The sequence below is a fragment of the Columba livia genome, chromosome 1 (genome assembly GCF_036013475.1).
Source record: "Columba livia isolate bColLiv1 breed racing homer chromosome 1, bColLiv1.pat.W.v2, whole genome shotgun sequence".
Taxonomy (NCBI): domain Eukaryota; kingdom Metazoa; phylum Chordata; class Aves; order Columbiformes; family Columbidae; genus Columba; species Columba livia.
In genome coordinates, this window is record NC_088602.1 from 8,391,804 (window position 1) to 8,419,178 (window position 27,375).

The 27,375-nt window shown below is 38.1% G+C and overlaps 1 protein-coding gene across 25 annotated transcripts in view; it reads left to right on the plus strand.

Annotated features, from left to right (window-relative positions):
* DLG2 (discs large MAGUK scaffold protein 2) overlaps positions 1-27,375 on the plus strand; it is a 1,055,145-nt gene that overhangs the window by 510,084 nt on the left and 517,686 nt on the right. The window contains exon 1 of one of the 25 annotated variants that reach the window (XM_065049781.1): positions 20,988-21,393. The exons of 23 other annotated variants lie outside the window; for them this stretch is intronic. In XM_065049781.1, the coding sequence (XP_064905853.1) occupies positions 21,316-21,393 (78 nt within the window). In that variant the 5' untranslated portion in view covers positions 20,988-21,315. Of the gene's footprint in view, positions 1-20,987; positions 21,394-27,375 lie in introns of those variants that run through there. One more of the 25 variants, XM_065049784.1, reaches the window with a different exon arrangement.

Below are 27,375 nucleotides of genomic sequence, written 5' to 3' on the forward strand. Positions count from 1 at the left end.
GCATATTTCCAATTCTAGTGTCATTGTATATTGTAATTTAAGGATTAAATATATTTTATTTCTTAACGTTGTCTGTTTCCCCTGCGAAAGAACTACTGATGCAGTGTATCCAGATTAAGATCGATTAACAATTCTGTGAATTTTGCCCAGCAGCTATAATCGTTGGTTGCCTTAGCAACATGGTAGATTAAATCATAAGCTAAAATCCAGGGGGTTCAATTAAAAAATTCTTGTTGAAATTCAAATTCTTATGAGGGTGAAATGACCAGTGATTCAATACGCACTTGAGAATTCTCAGGGTTGGCTTCTTTTTCTTTAGTGTCATTTATTAGAAATGAACCATAAAATTGATGTAGTATTCAGGAAATATTTACCTATTGCATTAGGAGTTATGAAGCTTTGTGGTTTTGTTACATAGTAAGGCACAGTTTAAACTTTATCCTTCTGAAAGAATAAACTGATTTATCATATTTGCTAGGCTATTTTTCCTGTCATTGATACTGATCAGAATTTATGCTAGGATTGGTCTTACACATAAATTAAGAAGAAGTATTTGTTAATGGTGCTTTTGATTTATTATGCTAGGACTTTAATTCATAAACATGCTCCTAAAGGACTTTGCTTTGTTGAATATTGGAACCATCCATGGCTGCAGAGCAGATCTGGGGTTCTCTGTTCTGTTCCCCCAGCTCCACTATGGATGTTTTCAGCAAATCCTGGTAAAATATCAGGGCATATTCACATCCTTTTGACCATAATGATCTTTCTGGTGCTGATTTTCTTGCAACTGTATTGTCTTTCAGCTCTTCTAGCTCTTTTCCTAGTGCTCTGATGGCCATTTATTTGGGTAAATGCACATTTCCCACTATGCTGTTGAGGGAAGTCTTGTTTATTATCCACCAGCCTTTCTCATAAATGTCTTGGCCTCACAAAATAACCTCCAGGTATTCTGATATGGTGCCAAAAAGTATCAACACCAAACCACTAGCATGTTAATGCTAACATTGCACAACTCTTGCCTTTTGTTCTCCCCACTTGTACGAAAGGATGGAGATTAGTAGATTAGGGCTTTCTGTCTTCTCTTGCCCTAGTGAAAAGTTTTCTTCTCTACTTATGTCTGTTGCTGTGTCCCGGGTCTCACCAAAGACAAACTACCTGTTCAGACACTAAATATATTCCACCCCACACAAGGAAATTCATAACCCATTTTAAGCAACATTTTGGGTTTTCTTACTTTAATCCTCCTTAATTGTTAGAACCTCTTTTTCCCCAATATATAGTGCTGACCTTCTTTGTAGATGAAGATCATAGAATCATAGAATCATTTCAGTTAGAAGTAACCCCCAGGATAAGATGAAACAATTAAACTGAGAAGAAAGGAGGTGTTTCTTAAAAAAATAAATAAAAAAGGTTAAATAAACAGAAACAAGTAGAGTGAAAGATAAATGTTGCTGTATGGTTCCAGACACTGAGAGAAAAAACAATTTCTACCACTTGCAGTTGTAACAGAGACAGCCTCCCCTTTCATTCTCTGTTTAAGTCGCTCCATTACGTTTTGGATTTTGTTGCATTTCCTACATTTTAGCAAATATACAGGCAAGATACTGAGCAGCTACTCTGAAATTATTTCTCAGTTGTGCTGAATACTGGTGGATTTCACAGATAAAAATGATAGCAATCAGAGAAAGGCAATTTGATATAAAATTTATTATATTGTATAGATAAACCACCATCACTTGGCAGCCGAATATAAAGACAAATCTGAACTCCTCTGGGCCCTCTGTCAGCAAGAAATCTTTATAGCCATATTTTATTCTAAAAATTATGCCTTGAAACCTTTTTAATAATTCTAGCAGTTATAACAAATTATGCTAAATTACAGAGTAGGCCTAAAGCACGGTCCTAGTTGCCTCAAAATTCTGAATCTATCTTAGGACATAAAAGTGTAGCTCTGGGAGAAAAAAAGTAGAGAATAAAGTATAGGAATTAAAGTGTAGTAAGATAAAAGAGAAGCCTGTGACTAGATGATAGTATTTTCACATGCTCTAACAAGACCTCCTTTTTGTTTTAATAGCATGCTGAAGCCTTTGTATACATTTTGGCTGGGTGAGAGAAACCTTCTGATTATTAAAAGCTAATTAATGAAGACAAAGCGAAAATGGAAGTTCTGCTCCCCCTTTTTCTGGAAAGAACTTCCTGGCTTTTCAGAGTCAGTTTTATGACTAACATGTACTTGCAATTTGAGAAACTCGTTATTTTTGTTTTATTTAATGTTTATGATGGGTTTTGCAATTCCAGCACAGAAATCTCTGCAGAAGTGCCTCAAATAACTGCACTGAAATGCAGTTTTGCTGAATTTTGCTGCTGCTGTTGGTGAGAAAGCTGTTCTGTTGCAGTGTTATTTACAGAGCTGTTCTGCAGCTCTACACAATTCTCAAATGACTTTCATTTTAAGCTCTTCTGGAATCACACGTGCAAAACTCATACTGGCTTCATCTGTGCTCTACATTCCTTTCTTAATTTTGATTACTAATTTGAAATGAATCAACTGGAAGTAGGCCAGAGGAAAACTTATGTGGTGAATGAATGGGTCTCTTTCTTGAGTTCCTCAAACTAAAATTAAAAAAAAAAAAAAAATTAAAATGGAAAGGATAGAGATTTAAAAGTATCTTTGTATATATTCTTGGAAATGTAAAGAAATTACTGTGCATTTATGCATTATGTCTTTTACAGGTAATGAACAGTAGAGAATCTTACCTTTCTTTAATTATATAGAGCCATGAAGTAATTTTAATCTGCATCTTTTGAAAGGCTCTATAGACATTAGTATTATCTTTCTCTTCTATTTCTATTTTGATGAAACAAAGGTATGGAGAGGTTAAGGGAATGGTGAGGAGTTGCACAATAATTTCATGGCTGAGCCAGGAGCTCATCCCGGTTTTCTGAGTCTCTTTCAGTGCCCCAGCAATTCTGTCCCATCACTAATATTCAGTGTTTTTTTGTTCCAAAGTAAATTGTTCGTTGTAAGTCAGAGATGCTTTAATAGGAGAGCAAGACATGATGGGTGAGTGCTGAAGGAGTCATGTTACCACGTTGATGGAATCTTGCCTGTCCTAGCAATGGGGATTACATATTTTCAGAACGTCCAGTTTAGAAGTTTGTGTAAATTGCAAAGCAGACGTTTTTGAAATCAAAGTGCAAGCATTCTTCTGATGCAACTTTAAATGTAGATCTCAAAAAGAAAAAGAAAATCAAAAGACTCCTTGTGTACTGACACCAGCAAGGGAGATGTGTGATGGATTGCAATATTAAATACTTTCCACTTTGTGTGAGGATTTAAATGAGGGTTATGTTAGATGACTGATGAATTACCTAGCTCTTCAGCTTGAGCTGAATTAGCTGGGTAATGGTCATCCAAATTATAACAGAATATTTGGTTAGCTGAGGTAGAACCAAGATGTTTTCTCAGCCCAGAACACATCAGTTGAAAACTTGTGTGTAGACTGTAAGATCTATTGGCCAGGCCCTAGGAAGGAGATGTGCTGATGGAGAGAGATTGCTTTTCAGGACAGCTCGCAATGAGAAAGGTGTTAAGAGCAGAGGAGAATGGGTTTGCGTCACACTGTGGACTTTAACAGATTGCTTTCCAACCGGCCAGCACAAGCAGAGCAACTGCTGGCGTGTAGCACGTAGTGAAGACGGATACATACCACACTGCCTGGCAAACATACAAGCAAATAATTGCATCAGCAAGCCAGAAACATGATTTTGATCTCTAAAGCAAGGAGGTAAATGAGGAAATAATTTTAGTTTTTATCTAGGCTAACCTAAAATATTAGTTCACTACATTTTCTCCATTTTCTATACTCTGTCTAGCTACAGTTTTTAATATATAAATTAAAGGTAAAGAAATTCTTTTATTGAAAATACTGTATCACAGAAAAAAATGTTTGTGTTTGGAGGCTTGCTTTCAGTTCTGTTCACAGAATCGGGATCAGACTGACACAATTTTTTCCTGTTAAATCTTCCTCTGATTTCTGGAATTAGTATATAACTTCTAGTGTTGATGCATAATAGATTCATGCCTTTTGCATCTTTCAGATCAAGTTTGCATTTTAATGCTAAAATCAGGGCATGAGTTAATAAAGTGCAGTGGCGTCCAACTTAACTCTTTCATTGCCTTCTGTAGATATTTCTACTAAAAAATATCAGGCATTAAAATAACATAAATCAAGGCTAATAATCTTCACTAAGATATCTTTAATATACCCTTTAAGGTAATGCATAACATCATGAAGCCTAACATGGCAGAAATATGTAGTCTGAAGTCTTGATGCAGCACTAAGTCTACTTATTCAGAGCGTATATGTGTGTGAAATGAATATTAATATCGGAAATATGTTTGGTATCGGCATATTTTACAGTTCCTTCCTTGCAGCATACAAGAGAAAGCTCTGTGGGCATTATTCAGCTTAGTGAGGAAAAAAAAAGTCTTATGAAATTTTAAAGTGATACATTTGGGGATGGTAGAGTAGTCTGGCAGCACATTAATCTTTGCAAGGGTTATCTGTCCCTGGTGGAAAGCGCATGATAAGGTGCCATCCTTTTAAATCTCCTGGAACTCTATGGACAGGAAGGATGGTGAATGTTTAAATCACTAAGTTTTTGTAGAACTTTTTATTCGTAAATATTGGGACCAAGGACTAACTTTAAATGGCTGTATCCCTGGGTATTGTCAAGTAGTATCTTCAAATATGTGATTACAATTGCAGTCAGAGACTCTGGCTAAGAAATCAAACATACTATCTAAAACAAACTGTAGGCATGAATTGCTTTAGCAATAAGCAAGGGTTATGTTGATGGTTCTGTATCAGGAAAGCTCTTTTCCTTAAATAATTGCTAGAAAGTCCAGCAGAATTCCAAATAAATTTGTTGGAAGAGGACGCGCATGTGGGGGCACGTGGCCCCATAGCATGAATGTATAGTTTGACTTTTAGAGTACACTGGGGTGATCTGATACCTCTCTTGACTTAACTGAGCATCTGTGTCTGTGAAAGACAAACCCAAATATTTTCATTTCATCCTTTTAGAAAGCCAGTGGAAAAAAGAGTCAAAAAAGCGTACTGAGACGAAGATGTCTTTGAATGCCACTAATCTTATTAAACTAAATGATCATCTGAGTGATACGCTTAACCACTATAATTAATTGTACAGAAGGGATATGATTACGTGTTCCTGTCTGTCAACTCGTGAAAAAACACAAATGAACATTTTCTGTTCAGTAGTATAGGATGTTTGCGAATGCTATGTCGAGATGTTATTTACCTGGTTTTTAGACATCCAAAAGTTAGGTGTCTCAGTCCAACCTTGACATCACAGATCCTGTCATAGTCACTGGCAAAAAGTAGACAAAGTGTGTTGCCAGTTTTGTGGTTTGTGTCCGAGATTATGCGAGAAGTGATGAAACACTCTCAGAAATTCCAGGAGCTCTGCACTGTCAGAACACAGGGCTTGGAGTGAAGCTTGTAGGTGCTATCGGCTTTTTAGGGATGCTGCAGCCCACATCAGGTCCCAAACCGGCAATTGGGAAGTATGCACTGCAGGGTGAACATTTGGATGGAATTGACTGCTTGGAAGCAAAGCAGGGTTTCATTATCTAGGGAGAAACAACCTGAAGAAATCTTGACCTAGTGGCAAATTGTGCAATTTATGATACCTAATGGCTTTGCGAACATATCTGAAAATTATTTTGCAGCTACAGCCTAAGATCTCCATCTATACAATATAATACTGAGTTTATTTGAATAGCTGTAAAGACACCCAGGCACAGAATAATTTGAGCCAAATAAGAGCTATTCTGGCTTCTTTCAAAAATAAACCAGACAACAACAGAAAACAAGTAGCAGCTCTATGGTTGTGGCAATTTTCCCAGTACCATCAGTGAGTGACAGCTCTACCGTGGTGCTTGAACAGCACTGTGGAGTAGGAGGTGCTGCCCTTCCCAAATAATTATCAGTTTTTATGGAAGGGAGAGATCAGGAAATGTGCCTATAGCAAAACCACTATAACATACAAAACTGACATTAATTTGTTTGGAAGTGGTGCATCTGTCACAAATGTTAATATTTGTTGACCAGCTATAAACTTATTTAAGTTTTTAACTTTAGAAATAAGCTGGTCTGAGGTGCTGGTTTTTGTTGGTGTTTTCTTGTGGTTTCACAGAATCACAGAATGTCAGGGATTGGAAGGGACCTCAAAAGATCACCCAGTCCAATCACCCCGCCGGAGCAGAAACACCCAGATGAGGTTACACAGGAAGGTGTCCAGGTGGATTCGAATGTCTCCAGAGAAGGAGACTCCACAACCTCCCTGGGCAGCCTGTTCCAGTGTCTGTCACCCTCACTGAGAAGAAGTTTCTTCTGAAATTTAAGTGGAACCTTTTGTGTTCCAGTTTGTACCCATTACCACTTGTCCTATCAGTGGTTGTCACCGAGAAGAGCCTGGCTCCATCCTCATGGCACTCACCCTTTATATATTTATAAACATTAATAAGGTCACCCCTCAGTCTCCTCCAAGCTAAAGAGCCCCAGCTCCCTCAGCCTTTCCTCATAAGGGAGATGCTCCACTCCCTTCATCATCTTTGTTGCCCTGTGCTGGACTCTCTCCAGCAGTTCCCTGTCCTTCTGGAACTGAGGGGCCCATAACTGGACTGTTTTGTTATGTTTGTTTGTTTGTTTCTTTTTTTTCTCCTTTTTTTTTTTTTTTCTGTCAGCTTTTTTGCTTTAGCCCAGATAAAATATAGGTCATCTTTCTTTAGTTTTCTATATCTTCATATATTCTGCTTTATTCATAACGTTTTCTTTTGAGAAGATAAGTATACACTCTACGCAGTCAATAATAAAAATGTACTATCAAAGCAAAGGAATGTCCCATCAGCTGTTCTTGGATTAATCTGTTACGTCATGGTAAAGAAATTTTGAAGCAACACTCTCTCTGGTTCCTGCATCGTAGACATAAAAGGTTCGCTCATAAACTGAAAACCTCTGAAGTAGAATGAGGTGATTAAAAATGCTTGAAGAGTGACAGACTTTTAATGAATTATGGATGTGGTATTGATATTTTCTTTTTTTTTTTCTTAAACAACTTAGTTGGTAGATGTTTTGCTGCATTTCAGAAAGTTACCTAATTTCTACTTCATAAAATAAATTACTGCTTAGGTCTTATGGGGTGGAAGTACAGGCAAAGGAGTTTGGGGAACAAAATGCCAGATAACTTTCTTCCAGTTACTGTGAGAGATCTATGCTTGAGTGAGTTGGAGAGCAAAGGTAATGAGAGCAGGTTGGAAGGAACGATACTGTGTCCAATTTGTACCAAGCAAGGAGACATTATAAATGAAAAAGAAATGAATAAGAAAGAAAGATAAAATGAGGAGGGACACTGACAATTTCAGATAGGTAAGCTAAGAAAAGATGGCCCTGTCTGTACAGTCATAGCAAGTTCGTTTTGCGTGGATGGGTTTGTCAGAGAATTAAAACACTTCAACCTACCTGTGTCGAAAGTTACATATTGTGCTTCATACAGGTAATATGCTACCTGCCACCCTAATGGAAGAGGATTAAAGAAGAGAGAAACATGGCAAATAAATGTGGATGCCTTCGTAGAGATGTTCTGAATTAATAGAGTTCAATGACTGGGAACAATCGTTCATATTATACAGTGCCAGGAGCTGTCAGCTAGGATTGGTTAGCAGAATAATGTTCTGGCGTGAAGCGTAGTGGAAAATAGTAACAATCTATAATATTAATTGAAAGGTTAAGAAAATAACAGTGAGATGGAGAAGGAAATAAAGTCACAGGAGCTTGAGACTATGTCTACAGTTGGAGCTTTTGCCCAGTGCAGGTATATAGAAAATGTTTTCATTTTCAGTATTAAGCATTTTCTGAGTCACTGCCAGATATAGATTTATTAAAAAAAAAAAATAATAATAAAAAAAAAATCTGGCTTATGCATCATTCTCTAAGTCTACAAAGCAGCACCCTTGTGTCCAGAGTACAGAACCAGTGACCTCCAGAAAGGAGTACCTCTTGGAAAACTTCAAATATTCTTGAGCTTTTATAAAATGATCAAGTTATTGTCCAGACAGACACCTTGTATTGCTAACACTTTATTCAGCAATGCTGTGTGAAAGGTCATAACATCTATCTTGTGCAGTAACTTAGAAAATAAACTGACTCACAACTGCCTATCTGACACTCCACCATGTTTGGCCTTCTCTCTTTCCACTCCTATTACCCTAGTTATCTCGCCAGACTGTCTGTGAACGTGTCTTGGAGACAGATTGCTGTTACATGTTGGCTCAGCTATTTTATCCTCATTTTCAAATCTTTTTGTCTGAGGATGGGTATATTCACTCCTGAATGTTGCCAGTATAAGCATTTGAGAAGTTGATAAAAGGTCTGGACTAGTTATGCATGAGGCTATTTATTTAATATGACATTGTTAGTCACTAAATCACACACACGTAAATAAGCATAAATCCATAAATTGCATAGGCATCTTGGACAGGTAAGCCACTTAGATTTCTGATTCCCAAAGCAAAATTGATCTTTATTAATCAACCTGTCTGCCTCTGTAATAAACTCCTGTAGCTCTCAGTGTGTGGCCTCATAAAATGTTTTGTAAAAATATGCTCCTCCCTAAGAGATTTCAACCAGCTGTTAAGCAAGGCAGCTGAACAGTTCTGCTCAGTTGCCGTCTAATTAGAGTTATGCACATTACTGAAGTTTTGCTTTTCAAATCTTGTAGATATAATGCTTCAGTTCACATTAAAAATGTGATACAGAATCTGTGTTTTATCTTCAGAAATGTTCTATCATATGTGGGGATTAAAATGTGGAATTTTTAAAAATAACACTAATGTATATCATAACACAGATGTGGAAAATTATTTAATCACAAAAAATATGTGAGTACTCCTAGAAAACACAGTATCACTCAGATAATTTAATACCACGGGCTATGCTCACAGCTGAGCAAAGGATAAATTGCAAGTTCTTGCATAGCTTCTTCCCTTTGTGTGGGATAAATTACATCAGAGTTCAGTGCCAGAATTACTATTTATTTATAAATGAATTCAGGGCTTCTATGGTTGTCAATTTTTATTTTCATTGACCTGCGGTACACTTCTAAAGTACTTTCACATGTATTGAGAAGCCTAATTAAGTGAAAGATATTACTTTTTGTAGCTTTCTAACATATTTTAGGCTTTCTGCTTTTTAAATAAGTGCGGTTGGATGAATCAAATACATGTGACTTTTGCAGCCCATTGTTTGACCTTTCTTCCCAACTGAATAATTATTTGTAGATTATTCGGTGCCTGATGATGGCAATAGCTGGGTATGTTTTAAATGCCTAAACCATCTAGGCAGCCTTTAGTTTTTTACCATTTTAACCAATAGTGTCTGAACCATGGAAATAGGCAGGCTCCCAGTTCCAAGTGAATATAAATTCTTGCATAGTGCCTAAAACTCTGAAATAACTTCAGCAAAATAACAGAGGCTCTGCCAGAGTCAATTGAGAGGAAAAAAATGATGTTAATCAGGGAAAACTCCCATTTAAATAAGTGGAAGAAGATAATATAACTCTGAGGTATTATGAAGGGGTTGGTTTGTTTGTTTGATGCTTGTTTGTTTAGAAGTTAAACCTCCTGCAGACCACCCCAGATATAACTATATCCATCCTATGTATAATTGTCTATTTCTTGAAATTATCATTGGGAAAATTGTGCTGCATAATATCAGTCAGCTACAACTTTTACAGTAGCAAAAGCCGCATTAGGAAAATACTGAATTGGAAATAATGTTATATATTATGATGATGTTTTAGAGTCATATTTTACTTACAATCCCGATTTTAAAACCTGCTCAAGAAGGACGCATAAGTAAAACAGTCATTAAAAATTATAACAAATAACATCTTAAGACTCCCTTGATTGCTCTGACTAGAGCTTATCAATGCACATAAAGCAAACGGACCAGATGTTTAAATGTAAATCAGACTACAGTATATCAGCTTTAACAGCCTCCTTCATACTATGTATAGAAAAGCATCGTGAAAAATTACCTCACTTTCTAAAGTCCCGAATTTGGTAAATACTTTGTAAATCAATTTGTTATCTCAGATATTCAAAGGGCATATACCTTCTTGTAATTTTGGACGAGTTTCAACTGAAGTAAGTGACTTTGTTTACATACATTTCAAGCATTTCTTCAAATTGCTTGCTTTTTTTTTTTTCCCCCAGTCTCTTGCATTTGCATTTATAATGCAGTTTGCCTTGCCACTGCACCATGTTCAGTGCTTGTGTAACTAAAAATGCAGGTCTTTCTCAGCAAGACATATTGCACGTTCCTAAATGTACAGCTGTGGAGGCTGAAACCCAGGCTATGTGCCCTGTCCTGAACACAGATGAAACTGTGACTTATGAAGTACTGTCTGGTATTCAGCATCTCTTTGCATAGACAAAGAAATGTGAGATTTACCATGTAGCATTTATCCATGTTATGTTGCTTGGAATGTGCACTGGGGATGCAATCGAAGCCAAAAGGTCAGAACACTCTTTCCTGTGCTTGTTCTGATGGAAATCCCATAGATAGGAATAGCCGCATTTTGCTACTATGTAGTTGCCTTGAAGTATACAGAGATAATGCATTCATATAACACATTTATGTTGTCATGTTGTGTCCTAAGCCTTAATGGTGATTTATTGTTCATAAAAGCTGAGATAATCAAAAGGTATATTGCTGTAGTCCTCTTCAGACTGACACCATCTGAGACTGGAGGATTATGCTGTCTGCTTGTCTCTTCTTTAAATCACAACAAATTACCAATACATTTGTGTAATACAGTTGCATTCTACCATCTTTTTGTTGTCTTCCTACAGCACTACTGTAGGCAGAGTATCTTCTCAAGTGAGTGTTACTTAATCTGTTATTTTTAAGAAACTACGGAAGCATAAATACTTTTTATGTTCTTGAAAGGGGGGGGCTTGAAAGCAAGAAATAGACATGCCAGAGGACATTTTAACAAAACAGTTTTGGCAATGGTCTGTGCTTAACTGATTAAAATAACGACTGTGGGAGTGTTAGGCAGGTTAGTGTGAGACAAGAAGGCAAGTGGAAGCACTCTCCTTGTTAACCTTTGCTTGTGGGACTTGCTGTAATAAAGATCTGGTCTGGATCAGAGCTGGGGCTCACCATAACCCAGACCAGCTGTTCGCATTAATGCAAGACCAGTAGGTTGTGACATTCAGCAATATCTGGGAGCCCGGGCCTGCTAGGATGAAACACTCCTGGAAGTCTGAGCCCTTTTATCACTTTTACCTTCATCACTGAACCTTTCAAGACTTTGAATGGTGAAGAGGAGGGAAGTGAAGAGAACAGATTGTTTCTCCTAAGATCAGAGTTCCCCTCCAATACTGGGAATGGCATTTTGGCACGTTGCTCATTATTTAATTCTCTTGGCTGGAAGCATGAAGCTTTTTAGAGCTTTTGGTTCCATTCACTATATAGCTGGCTCCCCTAGAGCCATATAACAAATAACTAGAGTCATTCTAGACACCTAATCTGGTGTATCATTATGTGGAGGGCAAAGATGAGTTCTGAAAATCTGAGTATATTAAATATTTTATGTGCTTTGCTGTGGGGAGAAACAGTCCTTTGTTCAACTTCTATTCTGCTTCTGGGAGGTCTAGGCAGGTTTATGGTGTTTACCAGTATCCATTAAAAAAGAGAAGCAGCTAATTTATTGCTTTTGTGGTACTTTCTCTCCTTATCTAGAAGTTCAGATAAGTTCTCTTCTTTTCTAGAAGTCCAGATAAGTTCATGTTAGCATCTTCATGGCATTGGGGTGACATGTGAGAAGACAACCAGTGTGCCTGGCTTGGCAAAAATCAATTTTCAGAAAGCTGGGGGAGAATCTCTTAGGCTGCTAAATGTATGAATCCAAAGAATTTCCAGCAAGATGTGCAGAACAGAAATTTTAAAAATATCTGTTGACTGGGATCCCGAGGGAAAGTTAAATGTAAATGCAATATAGACAGCAGTATTGACAGCCCTAGAGAAGGCTGAAATGTTCTGATTTTTGATGAAAAAGAAAGATAAATATTTTGACAATTTCAAAGAACACTTTCTCAATTTTCAGCTGGTTAGAGAGCTGAAAAAGTTTTGTTTTCTTGAAACACTAAGATTAAATTTAAAAAATTTGAAGTGTTTGAAAAGATGCTATTTTTTATTGTTGTCTTAAAAAGCTATAACCTTTTTTTTCTGGATTTTTTTTTATCATCTTTAGTCGTCTGTTATCCAAGTATATCCCACTAGCCATATGCTGCCTCAGTTCTTCCTCTGGTTTTCAAAATGCCGAAATCCTCTGCAATGAAAATTTTCCCTCCACAGCTGTGTTTTTCATGCTCATCCTAAGGAATGGAAGTAAAATGGATGGGGGTTACACTCAAACACTACTGTTAAGAAAACATGGTGTGAGAAATTTTCTCTTATCCTTTGTTAGTATATAATTCCTTAACTAAGTGAAATATGATCTGGACAGGTAAACCTTCATTTTATATTTTAATATTTGCTGTGTATTTTTCTACTTCTGAAGATCTTCTCCTAGGTGTGAAAAGAATAACTTCTTGTCTTTGACCTCATATTCCTTTACAGTTCTTTTTTCTTTCCAGTCAAACTGTGTATAACACCCTCCTTTATTACCGTTATTGCTAAAGTGGAACTTTTCATGTGTCACATTACAGTGAAGCATTTGTATAATCAGCTTTGTTATGGACTCAAACAGACCTTTCAGCAGAATTCTGTAAGGTTCTGCATCTCACAGCGTGGGGGTAGATGCTCCTTTTTCTATAATGCTTTCTATCACATTACTTCACATTTGTTAATACTTTTATCTTTAGACTGTCCCAGTGCGGTAGAGCATTATTCTTTTGATTTAAAGAGCGAGCAGCTGGCTTGCAAAGAATAATTAAGCTCATGTAGAAGAATTGTAGCAGAATTAAGGGAGGCAGCCTGGTGCCGGCTCTGCTGTGGTTTGGGCTGTCCTCTCCCTGCTTTGCCTGAGCAGCAGAGATGTGGTGAGGCTGTTCCATCAGCGTGGAGACCCCTTCCTTGTCTCTGCCTGTAGGAAGCAAGAATTGCAGCCAGTCTTGGAAAAAGACTTGCTTTTCTTTATCCATCATACTTAGTAGTAGACCGCCTTATTTTTCAAGAGACTAATTAGAACATTTTCCTCCATATTGTTTCTTTTTTGCATTTCAGCAAGAATGCATTGCTTTTCTAAACCTGGGTTCAGCACCTAAAGTGTACAGCAATGTTGTTCTTAATGATTTGCCTCTGAAATTACTTAACTTCCCAACTGATATTGAACCGTAGGACCTCTTCCTGTGAGCTGTGAGGAACACAGCTAAAGAAAGCTGAGGACAGAGGTAAAGAGCAAGAGCTAAAATGAAAAGCGGTAGAAGTCATTATCTGTTGTATTTGTTTGTTCTCCACGTGTGGGTTGTGTTCTTTAACAGGCACTAAAACCACATCTGTAATATTGTGTCCAGTTCTGGGCCCCTCAGTTCAAGAAGGACAGGGAACTGCTGGAGAGAGTCCAAAGATGATGGAGTGGAGCATCTCCTGTGTGAGGAAAGGCTGAGGGAGCTGGGGCTCTTCAGCTCGGAGAAGAGGAGACTGAGGGGTGACCTCATTAATGTTTGTAAATATGTAAAGGGTGAGTGTCAGGAGGATGGAGCCAGGCTCTTCTCAGTGACAACCAATAATAAGACAAGGGGCAATGGGTTCAAAGTGGACCACATGAGGTTCCACTTAAATATGAGAAAAAACTTCTTCACAGAACCTGGAACAGGCTGCCGCTGCCCAGAGGGGTTGTGGGGGTTGTGTCTCCTTCTCTGGAGACATTCAAACCCACCTGGACACCTTCCTGTGTAACCTCATCTGGGTGTTCCTGCTCCGGCAGGGGGATTGGACTGGACGATCTTTCGAGGTCTCTTCCAATCCCTGACATTCTGTGATTCTGTGAAATGTCAGGTGGGAGCCCTTGAAGAGGAGGGGGTGACTGGGGCAGTTTGGGTTGGGGATGGCTCAACCAACAGCAGAATATGGCTGGAGAGGGTCACATCTGGGAGTGGAGGACTGCTGCTCTGTCAGAGAGTGACCAAAGGCAGCCCAGGCTCTGGTGCAACAGAGCACGGTGTGCATGGGTTCTCCTACTGCTCAGAAATGTGCTCAGTGGACTCAACCCATGCAGGTAAACACATGCCTGCCTGCAAGGAGGTGGTGGCAGGAGGTTAGCCTATAGCTATCCTGTTTGATCTCATCACCTGTAATTCTTCAGTGTTTCACAGTTCAAGAAAACCTGGTTTCTTGTGCACGTGGGTTTTCTGGAGAGCATGAACAGGGACAAGGTCTAGGCCCATTCACCTCAAACTGCTAAATGACGCAGGGTCAGAGGAGTCCATGTGTTTCACTGATACAGTGGCTATAACTTGTGGTGATTCTGCTTAAGCTGACTTTTTAATTTTACTCTTGGGGGTGATAAAGTGAAAGTGAGATTTAAGGAGGGCTTTGAAAGAAAAGGCAGCTTGTAATCAGCCAGAAATAAAATAATGTTTATGATAGGTTGATATACATTCCCATACTTGTGCCTGAAACATTTTTGGGGGTTCTTTTGTGATTAGCAGTGAGATGAACAGCTCACTGAAGGTTGTCTCACTTGCTGTTGCTAATAAAAATATATCATGTGGAAAAGGTGGTCTTTGTGAGCAGGTAAAATCAAGTTGCCAGCCTTCCTGCTCCTGGCCTGTTTTGGACAGAAAGCTGTGACTGGCACAGGACTGAGTTACAGAGGGTGCCTCCCACCTCTGCTTGGCTTTGGCCATGGCAAACACTGTGGCCATGTGCTGGGACAGAGGAGATTTGGGGCTCCCGGGCAGCATGCAGGTTCTCCAATTTCCTGAATGGCCGTTACCAAATTACTTCTTTGTGCCTTGCTTCATCCCTTTCTGAAAGAGAGATAATCCAGCATCACACAGAGTTATTTGTACATATAAAGAAAACAAAGGTACTTAAATACTGAAGGATGGGAGGCATACACACAGTGCTGTAATATAATTGTTTCCACACTGGATTCGGTTTTGTTCAGGATTATATTTGGCAGTCCCTTGCAAAACACACTTGTGACAGAGATAAGCACTGCTTGCAGTGTGTGGATCTTTCTTTCTTTTTCCCTCCCCAAGGATAAATTTTATAGTTTATGTTATTTCCCATGGGAGTACTTGCCATGCAAATACATAACTGTGCTACATACACTGTGCTTTGATTTGATACAAGAATCAGAGCAGCATAATGGCACATCTGAGGATTTTATACACCATTTTGGTTGTCATTTCTCAACATAACAGGAAGAAACTTAAAAATTTCTATCAGAAAGGTAAAGCAGGAATTTGTGCTGAACTATGGACAAAGACAAGGATAAAGTGGCATAATTCTAGATTTTATTTATTTTTAAGGCTGCTAATGGTTGTTATATTACTTGTGTGACTCACTAGAGTTTCCTATGCACCAGCAGAAAGAAGACTAGAAAATCAATTTCTAAAATCAAAATTAAGTACCATAATTAGGTTTGTCTCCATTCCAAAGCTTAACAAATAAAAGAGGAAAAAGAACTGCCTATATTTAAAGCATTGTCTCTTATGCCATTATATTGTAAAATGCTGGAATACATCCCTGTTTGCAGGAATGTACTGAGTCTCAGTGTTTGGCATAGGACTTATTTTGTTTCCATTTCTTGTGCTTCCACAGTTAAAACTCTATTTCATGAAGTCATGTAGCACAATACCTCACCATCTCTTCTCTTGACCTGTTGTGCCACACGTAGCAGTTTAAGGGCCATCTACCGCATCAAATAATAGAAGAGTAGAAAAATAGAAGTGATAATTGCATGGCAGAGGGCAGGTACACAATTTTGGGTGCCTCTCACTTAAAGGAGATCCACAAGAAGAAATGCTTTCATTTATTTATTTACTGCTCTGAAGTTCTGTGACATTGTGTATGAAATTCTTTATGCTCTCTGCTGGAAAACAGTTCCGCCATACATCAGAAAAGGTGGCAGAGGAGAAGCCTGCATGCAGTATTTTGTGTTTTAAGGGGAAATTAGACCTGGGACAAACTTGTGATGTCACAGCTAGGTTTCTGAATGCATAATTTCTAAAGAGAAAATATTTGGCACAAGAAATATTAAGGGAGTAGGAAATTTAAATTGGAAAAGTGTGAACTTCTGCAATCCTTAATGTACAACATTTTGTTTTCTCTTCTTGTTTACATTTTTATCCCAACTTTTTTTTTGCCTTCCCTTCTCCACAAAATTTGTTGACTTAGGTGCTCCAAGGAAGCATTTAGCTTTTACGTCACCCAGGTTTCCTCATCTTTAAAATTCAGGCATGACAGAATTTTAAAAGGTTTATTATTATACAAATCTGTTAGGAAATGTCATAACTGGTAGAAAATGTCATAAGCAGAAAGTCATGTACTGGGCACTGGTGAGACTGTACCTCAAATCCTGTATTCATTTTTGGGCCCCTCACTACAGAAAAGCCCTTGAGGTGTTGGAGGGAGCTCAGAGAAGGGAACGGAGCTGGTGAGGGGTCTGGAGCACAAGTGTGATGGGAGCGGCTGAGGGACCTGGGGCTGTTCAGTCTGAAGAACCTTATTGCTCTCTACAACTACTTGAAAGGAGGTAGTAGTGAGGTGGGGGTCTGTTTCATTGTCAGGTTACAAGTGATAGAGCCAGAGGAAATGGCCTCAAGTTGTGCCAGGGAAGGTTTAGATTTGATATTAGGAGAAAGTTCTTTATGGAAAGGGTTGTCAGGCATTGCAACAGGCTGCCCAGTGCAATGGTGGAGTCAGCATCCCTGGAGGTGTTTAGAAGATGTGTAGATGTGGTGCTTAGGGACATGGTTTAGGGGTGGACTTGACAGTGTTAGGTTAACTGTTGGACTCAGTGATCTCAAAGGTCTCTTCCAAACTAAATGATTCTATGATTCTATTCTATGATAATATTTCACCTTTATGGTAACTGCAACAGAACGGGTTCTCCCTTGGACAAAAGAAAAGTCAGGATGAGTTTTAGTAGTGACACTTGGGGTAACTACCCCTTTTGTAAGAGTAGCCATGGGTTTCTTATAAGCATACTGCCCGTTACAATAGGAGGAAGAACATCTGCCCATTTGTGTCTGTTTATGGCAAAGAATGACTTGGGACTTCCATCTACTTTAACTATTGCAATGTCTGAATGCCTACAATTTACGTCTTCTGGATGGAATTGCAGAAATTAAGGTTTCTGTCTTTCCTAGTATTCTGTTCATTAAATAACATGTCTTGGCATCATCTAACTATTTAAGATAATTAGTTGTGTTGGGGTGGGAAATGATTGCTTGTATGGTCAGCCAAACTGATATCTGTTTCTGCCAATACTGAAAAAAAAAAGCTAGCTACCTTAGTTTCACATCATCAGCTCCGCTTCTGTATCCACAGCTGTGCCAAGTGCTAACATATTAACCTTGGAGTGAAGTGATTGTTTTAAATCTCTGCTGTTTCATTTTTAACTTGTTCCATCTCCTGTCCATTTCACAGGAAACAGAGTTCTGTGAACTCTTGAGTGACTAATCTTTTCATCTGTCTTTCTATTCTTACAAGAAAGGCATTATTTATGACTGAACTGTATTTGTATTTTAAATGGCCCTGTCATCACATTTTATGACTGCCGTGCGTATATATTCAGATAGAGGTAGGAGAGAAACAGAATCTACGGCTAACATCTATCTTCACCACAGGTGTGTGAGGGGGAGGTTGACACCCCACGTGTGCGCTGTGAGGAGTTATCCCTTAACAAGAGAAGATTAATGCCCTGTCTAAAGCTAAGCTGCACTTCTTCCCATTTGCTGCTTAAGTAAAGCAGCGACGTTAAAATTGAAAGTGGAGGCTGGCCGTCAGAAATACTGGTGATACTCGGTGCATACAAACAGTTGGCAAGGTGTTTGAAACGACCATCTGTTTCAGTACTGAGCATCAATTGCCGTTGCTTGTAATGTTGGGGAGCCATGTCATAAAAATAATAGAATTCAACACCGTAGTTGCTTTATGCTTATACCCACGTGTCAGCTTGTGCTAAGACCAGTTCTTCTCATAGAGGTGCAAGAATGCAATTCAATGTGTAGTACAGATGTGCTTTGGTTTACTTAAGTCCACCCACTCATTCGCAGCAAAAAAACCCTTGTAAAATTTGCTCTTAACTGATTATCTCCTGTCTGTGATAATATTGCTGCTCAATTGCATGCATCTCTCTGCCCTTGTAATGTAGCACTTCAGTGAGCAAGCTAAAGTGTATATTACTACTGTGAGCAGACAGCAGCTGGGAACTCCAATCCTTCTCCTAAAGCAGCTTGGCTTGTAGCACTTCTGTAAAATGCAGGCTTCGTTATGGTTACAGTAAAATATTAATAATCATAAAATTCCCGAGTACCAGTACAGACCTAATAAACCTGCTATGGACAATGTATGGCAGACTACTGCATGATATAACTGTAAGAAAATGGCTTGTAGTCTGGCCATTGCTATGCTGTAGAGTTTGGATAGACCTGTAAATGCATGCAAACGGTTAAAAAGCATTACTGATTAGAATTAGAATTAGGTATTTGGCGAGATTTATTCTTCCTGATCTATCATTTTCAGTGGGTGGAGAAAATTACCTCCCTATTGCTTTGTCATTATTCCTTAAATGAACAATGTATTCTATTTTTTTCCTTTAAGTGGAATGAATTGTGACTTTTTATGGCTCCCTATTTTTCATGAATAAATAGTTCAGTAAAGCTGCTAATGTTGATGATAGAAGTCATAAAAAGGAGGTTTTATTGTTTAATGAGTGTTTCCTTCGATTTTCTCAGCAGCTGAGTATACATACGACTATATAAATAGTTGCTTGAGAGAATGTACCCTTTTTTGGTTGTAGTGCAATGATTTCAAATTATACTAATTCTCTTCAAAAAAGCATGGGAGCAGAGTGGGAGAGGTGTTCTACTGTTTATGCATATAATACATAAGACTTTTTTTTCCTGTTCTTTTTACTTTAACATTTGTAGTGTTGGTTTAGCTGTATAATGATGTTGCTTCTCATTTTCTGCACTTTCTTTTTTTTTTTTTTTCTCATCCATGTTTCCTTACAGTGAAACCCCAGCTAGAAATAAGATCTCTGATTTCTTTCTACATTTCTCAGGCCATCTTTCTCCCTTGTCCTCCTTTCCCTCCATTATAGCACACTCGGTCATCACACAAATGTGGAGAGGGGCAAGAGTCTGCCACTTGGTGTCATAAAGGCTTTCGCACCTTGGAGAATCCATCTTACCATCAGCCCAGAGTTCAGAGAGCTGGAGCGGTGTTACAGACAGAGAGCTCTTCTATATCCATCATACTCCAGAGGAGAGATGGCTTTACTCTTTCTTGTGGTCTTATAGCTTTCTGACTGCAAGGATTAACTAAATGTCTCAATCGGAAGCAGCTAGAAATTATTATCTTCCCAGACATATTACGAGGTAACAGGTATTTTGTCAGAAGGTTTTAGGTGTCAAGCAAAAAGCAAACATATACCTTGGATGTTCCTTGACAAAAAAAGTCACTATCTAAGAATTTCAATTTAACCAATTTACCACTTTAAAATGTGTTGAAGGAATTCTTTGAACTCTTTATAATCTTAATGGAATTGAGAGATGTGTGCCTTCAGGCCCAAAGTTGGGCAATGCCATCCAGCACTAGCAACTTCAATGCTCTGTGTAAGTTGTAAGTAGGAGTGTAATATATTCCCTTTTGAGTTCATGTACCCTAGAGAAAATCATTTCAGCCATCCTCTGAAAATCCTGGGGCAGAAAAACTGTTTCCTTGGCCCCAAGAGCCATATACTAGGGGGTTGCTATGACTGTGTTTCCTTTGCTGTGAATCTATTAATTTTTACTTGCTCTTTACCACAGAATTTCAGAGCAGAAATTACTCATGCATGTGTGCATCCCAAAAGCTATCCTGCACACAGGACAGCAGTGGTTGTCCCACATGTCGGTATCACCACTATTATAGGTGGGAGGGCAAGGGGCAGGATTTGTCCTATAATACAAAGTACTATCACATAGGCATGAACCCTGTTAAGTTTACAGCTTTGATACCAGCTCTGGCTGGGAGCGACATCTGGTTAGTCGAATGTATGGAACCCAAAGGGTAGGTTTCTGTTTATTGTTTAGAGATTATAACTGAAAGGAGATGCGGGGGTTAAAGCTGAAGTATGTGACAAAAGAAATATAGTGCAGTGCTGTTTCACTTCAAAAATAGGCGTTCATAAGGACTTATCAACTCCTAATGTAAAATAACTTATGATTAAAGGAAGAAGAAAAAACAAGCTTATGTAGGGCAGAAGTTAAACATGAACTTAAAAAAAATAATCAGTTTTATGTTGGAACCACTGTCAAAGAAAAATAGAAGTCCTTGAGTGAGTCTTAAATCCTTTAGTGAAGCATGTCTGACATCAGCAAGTGAACTGAACAACTATGATGTCTTTCTGTTGCAAGCTGAAACCAGCTAACAAAAATATCTCTAAATAGATCCCAAACCACTAGAACAAAGTAAAATCCATCTTCCTTTCATATCTTAATCACACTGAAACATGCAAAACACCTGTTCCTTCACCTTAACGGTTAATAAACATTTCTATTTTTGGCACTTCTGTACCCCTCTCCCCCCCTGCAGTGCTCTGTATCTCATATTTGAACTGCTGCTGCTTCTGTTGCATGCTGGCAAACTGAGGAGAACCAAGGAGTTAAATTTCAGAACAGGAGAAGAGGAGGTGAGCTGTCTGCTACAGTAGTTTACTGCAGCTTCCTTTCATACTGACACATATGTAGTTTGTGGTGACAGTGCTAAAGAACTGCAGACAGGCACTTAGCAGACTGGATGTGAGCTGGATGCAAAGATGCCTCACCCTGAGCTTCCTGCTGGCAGTATGTAAATACACCTGCAGACTGGCCACACTGGGTGTTTTTCTTCAATTTTTTTCAGAAGGCAGCATGAGGAGACCTGACAAAGCAACAGCGTAGTTGAGAGACCTGAACCAGCGTTAGATTCGTGTCTCAGTTGTGGGGGAAGTTTTTTGGTGGTTATCTTTTTTTTTTGTGTGTGTGTGCTGCATATTCAGACTGAAATCTTCATCACCACAATGTTTGCCTCTATCTGGTATGCCAAGAAGCTGGGACGCAGGTTTGTGCATAACGCCAGGAAAGCAAAAGCAGAGAAGGTATGTTCCTAGTGGGAATATAAAGCCTTATGTCTCGTGCAAGCTGCCTGCTGGCATCCTGTTATGTGTCTTGTTAGCTTTTTTTAATACCCTGAAAAATGACCTACTGCTATTCATGCTTTCAAGCAAGAATCCTCAAATATTTTGCATATTAGTTATTAGATGTCGGGGAGAAGATCCTTTCAGAAGTCTGTATGCCCTTTTTTTACCAAGATAAACAGCTGTGTACCTGGTATGCTGTGTGTTAAAGAAGCACTCCAGTGAACTTGTTGCTGTGCTGCATTATTTTTCATAGCACAATATTAGGCTCTTAAACAGCCATTGATTGTTTGCTGCTTGTGTATTTTCTCTAGTGTGGGACCAATGAGAATGTAATAACATGTTAAGGATTTATAATGTTTGGGAATTTTGTTTCATGGTACTTGTTGAAACTGTACTGCAGCATGGATCTCTTATTTAAAAAGATATAGATATGTAAAAATGATCAATACTACATATATTTCAGCATTTTTCTTCTCATAAAATTTAACTATGTTTAACTAGATATTTTCTGGGAGTCCTTGTAGGTAAAATTCTTCTGCCTTCTTTCTTGAAGAACAAAACTTCAATTGTTTTAGAATTTGCAGTAATAATAACTGGGGGATATCAAGGCAATTGCCTTTTGTTCTTAATATAGAAAGCATTTAGTTAGTAACCTGCATTCCAGTTTTGTCTAAATTAACATATAAACCATTTTCAAAATGGGACTAATTCCTCTTTTATAAACTCAGCATTAGAATGGGAAAAAAAAAAAAAACAAAACCAAAAAACTTCAATGTAATGTTATGGAGTTACCTCATTAGTCTGGTAATGACGACTTCCTTTTTTCCTTTCTATCTTTGATGTAGTCCGAGAATTTATAAATGGGTTGCGTTATTATTTCTTTGATATGTGTTCTGCTATGTAATACAGCCACCAATCCACTGAGTAATTATCCATTGCCTGAATTCCTCTGTAACTGGAAAAGCTCTTCACCTAGAAAAAATTATTAGCAAAAATACATTATGTTTAGGGCTGGGGAGGGGAGAATAGGCACAGATTTGCCTTTTCTGCAAATTATTCCCAGTGGTTAAAAAGGCGCTGTGTGGTAATTTTGAAATGTGAGCATCCAAGCCATTGGGAAGTTATCCAAAAATAATAGTGATTTATATATTCCACATCGCATGCATGAGGGAGAATAGAAATGCAGAGAGCTATGCAGGGGACTGTCAAACTTTCTGTGTCGTTAATCATATTTCAACAAAGAGAGCATCACAGAAACTCTCCTGCCGTCTGCGTGTTGCTATGGGAGGGAAAAAAAGTTGCAGACTGGATCTTCGTTAGTCCTGAGGGGCTCCCTCCAGAGGAACGTTCTCTTTCAGGCTTCCTCCAAGATGACAGAGGCAGGATGAGTGGACACATTCCGCTCCTGACACAGTGGGGCTCACTCAGCAGCTTTAAAAACACATTTAGTATGCTTTGTTTGAAGCATGTATGTGTATAGATTATTCCAATAACCTTGAAAAATTCCATAAAACAGTGCCATAATATTCACTAAGAAAATATATTCTCTATAGAGGCTTGTAACATAAACTAAAAGAATGCTTTACAAATTTTGGCTCTTTTTGTCTAAAGGTATAGGAAATATTTCTGTATAAATCTATTATAATGCTACTCATTAATCTCTATAGGACTTTCAAAATAATCAAGACAAGTCAGGTCTATGCTACTCAAACTTTGAAGCTATATCATAATTTTTAAAGAACAGCACTTTTTAAACATTTCTTGAGCATGTTATTAACATATTGGCAAGGGAATTTTATTTTTTCCCAGAAGAAAAGTATGCAAGAAAACATCTTGTAAAATGTTTACTTATTGTCTTATATCAAAAATAAAATATCTTTCTTGGAGCTTTATGCCACAATCAGGGCTCACTTTTTTTTTTCTCCATAAATCAATAGCATATTTCAGTAAAGGCAGAAAGTCCTATTCCTAGCAGAATGCTATTTCAGTAAGTGGTATTGATGATTGGAAACTGATCAACTCTGACATCTTCAGTACAATACCTTGGGAACAGGAAAACACAGATATGAAAACAGATCTGTCAAAAAGTAAATTAAAAATAACACTTAACTGCATGGCTTGTTTTGGTTTTGTCTTTTTTTTTTTTTTTATAATGGTTGAATAATCAAATTATTATGCAGTTTTAACTTACGTATTTTTTTCTGGAAGAACAATTAGCTTTTTCTCTGTGTGCCTGATCTGAATTAAACATTGTTTTCTTAATGTGCTTTTGGCGGTAATAACATACAGCAATAATTTCTAAGAGCCCGTGTGTGCAAAAATAGTTTCTTGCAGTTAAACCATGGATAACAGGAACCGGAAGAGTATGGTTCCATTACAGATTTTTCTGTTATGCTAAGCTTCTTTGGATGAGTAGAAGTCAATAAATATTTTAAGGAGTATTTCTAAGGAACAGGAATTTTGTATCTGTTTTCTTAGTATCAGAAAGAAAATCGGGGGTCGGCATGACAGAAGAGGGTTTTAGCATGAACTCGTGTGCACACACAAATATGCACAACCTGACAGAAGAGTTCCTTAAATTGTTGGAAATTTGGGTCTGAAGCATGCAGAGACATGACTTGAATTTGGATTTCCCAGGTGACTACTTAGGGAAGCAGAGTTTTCATGGTGCAAACCAGAGCGTGCACTGCCACGGGGTGCACACAAAAACAAGAAAAAGGGTGATGGTGGGGTCGGTCCTTTGCGGGAAGAGCAAAGATGGCATTAACATGACAGTGTGGTGCTCCTCTGTGTGTGCTCTGTACCTGCAGGAGGGTGTCTGGTTGTGACGATGTGAGTGGACTTGGCTCACAGTGTCTCCATCTCTTCCAAAGCTGGAGTTCCCATCCCTATACCTCCCATCTCCACATACCTCCCAGGTCCTCATCTCTTCATAGCTGAATATGGGGCAGTCCCTGCACTGGGAGAACTGACATGCAAATTGCTCAAAATGAGTGGAACATGCTTGTTTTTGATACCATGAGCCATGCAGAATTGCAGCCCGAAGACTAGGAGCTCTCAGGAGTCAAAACTTGGCTTGTGCTGAAGACACCATTTTGAGGCTTGGTGGAAGGGAAAGGATAAGGGGGTCTCGTAAGTTGGGACACTAAATGTAAGAGGTGGACCTGTAAGCTCACTAAAGCCTGTGGTAGATCCTGGGCTGGTTTTCTTATCACCCTAACCTGTACCTGCTGTTGAGTGCCAGCACTGGTCCTGGCCTGCATCTCCAGTCCTTGTTCCTCTCCAGACTGGCGTTTCCTGGGAGGCTGTGGTCAGGTGTTCACCACAGGGTGCTGGGGCACAGTGTCATTAAGGACTTCCTGATAGACAGTAGACTTCTAAAACCCAGACATGAACTCTTACCCTTAAAATTTCATCTGGAGGGTAGAGCAGACATCTGGGAAGAACTGGATGAACGGTGGCCTTAGGTGTCCTAACCATGATGAGAACATATTTTTCAAGTTAAGTAGTGTGCACCAGTATTTTTGAGTTATATCTTTACAATATAGTGAAAAGCCTTGTTTTAATTCAGAAATGGAACAAAATATTTTTAAATACCTTTAAAGTTTGAAAAATCAAACTTTTTTTTTTTTTTTTTTTCCCAACCAGCCCTGGCTAAAGCTTCTTGTATCTGTAAATAAAATTGGATAATGCTTATTAACTGCTTTTAATGTTCTCTTTTTTTTTTTGCCATGGAAAACTCAAACATGCCAAAGTTTCTTATAATTTATTGTTTTTATTAGGCTGGATCACAAACTTTTCTGGCATGTGTTGGAGTTGTTATCTACAAATTCTATCTCAGTCTGATTGTCTTGGCTTGATTGCTAGTGTTACTCTTGCCCTCAAGTAGTGAGATATTCAGCATACAGGGAACGCTGCCTCTAGTATTGCTTGAAAACAACTGAAGTCCTTTCAAGGCAGCTCTGCTCTTACCTATTTTATTAAAGTTATTAAAATACTTTGAGTTCGTCACATGAAAGGATTATTGTTATGAGAGTAAATGTGATCATTTGAACATCGGAACTAGAATAACTTAAGGCAAAGATTGATGTCTTGAATTTTTCTCATTAGACCACAATCAAGCAGAAATCAAGAGATGTTAACTGCATGTGGTTATGCTATAAAAAATAAGTACTCTAAATGATTGGAAGAGGTACAGAAAACTAACTGAGCAATTAATCATGTTGATCTGAGAGGGTGAGCTAAAGCAGTGTGAAAAAGCTTCTGATAATGCTTCGCTATACTCATAGAATTTGGTTTTCAAAGTTCAGTATCAAAAGTGAGAAAAGACTTGCCAAAGTCACCCTATCATTTAATTTAAATGGGGAAACTGAATAGTGTTTTTTTTTCTGCTTGTTCAGAAGTGGCACATGTTCCAAACATGAGACCTACCCAAATTATAAACACTGTTAGAATTACTCATGTTGTTGAATTTTTACATTTGAAGACCAGAATCACTTCAAAAGGCAGTTTCTCCTTTTGTGGTATTATTGGTAGCAAAACAAGGCCCATGTGAAGAGTCTAAACAATTTGGCTTTCACCATCCTTTTACAAAATAACATGGTTAGAATTCTCTTTCTAGCTTCTAGATGCCAAAGTGCTCTTATGGTGTTATCAGTTCTAAGAAATGATGTCCTGTTGCTGAAAATATGTAAGTTGTACACCAGAACGTTTAGTTTATCAATTCCAGTTTAACTCATTTATTAATTTTATAATTCAAGGCAGAAAACAGGTTTGTATATAATTGTACAAATACCATGCGGTTTTTGGACTATCAATTGTAAATGAAGATTAGCCATCAGCAACATTCACAAACTGAACAGTATCATTTTAAGTGAGTAGGTTTAAATCTAATAACCTGTGGACTGGATAAGTAGAACATAGTCCAGCAGATGGTTTTTTATTCTGTGTGCCTGAGTTTAGAGTTGTTTTGGGTAACTTGAGTATCCTTGGTAGACTGTCAGCCTACAATGAAATATTTGCAGAAGGACAGGAAAATTTGTCATCAGAGGTTAACAAAACTAGGATGTGTAACCAAAAAATATTGCCTGTAAATACAGGCGTATTTAATCATTTTTCTGACAGTGTCCTGGCAATAGTGGAAGTTAACTCTTCATGTCAAAATGACACGAGATATATTGATCAATCTTGTTTCTGCATTTTAATGTAGCTAATTGCAAAGTAGGCTGTTCTAGGCTTTGTTTCATTTTTACCTTGTTTACAAGTAGCTGCCCAGAAATCTAATTTGAAAGAGATTGGAAGTTCACTTGAAACAGTAATTACTCAAAACATAGAATAGAAACTATATGATTAAGAAGTCATTAAAACATAATCCCAGCTAAACACATTTTGCCTTATATTATTTTTAGATACATATTTAACACCAAACAGGAGAAACTCTTTCAGTATTTGCATGTGTACCTTAGATTTCTTAACAAGTTCTTTCTTTTAAAGCAGAGTTTACAAAATTCTTTCCAGTCTACTGGGATTGCGATAAAGTGATAAAACTTGCAGATCTAGTTATTGCTGTGGCTAGAGGTGAAATGATTGCTTCACCAAGGGACATCTGTAGCTGCCAGATGCTGTAAGGGCAAGTAGCTAGTTTTACTTGTATTTGGGTAAAGCAGGGCCCATGTTGACTAGGTTCAATGGGACAACAAAAATGAGTCACTTGTTTTTAGAACTACCTGTTCGAACAGATACTGGGGCTGTCTCAGACCCTTGGAGGAATTTTTTCAAATGGACTTTGTAAGTGCCTTTTTTTACAGATTTATGGAGAGATCTTATCTTTTCACACAGAACCGTGTAGAGAAAAATACATGAGTATTCCTGTATCCACAGCTTGTCGTGCCTTTTGCTTTAGCACAGTTGGAATTCGAAGACATTTTCTTGTATTGTGAT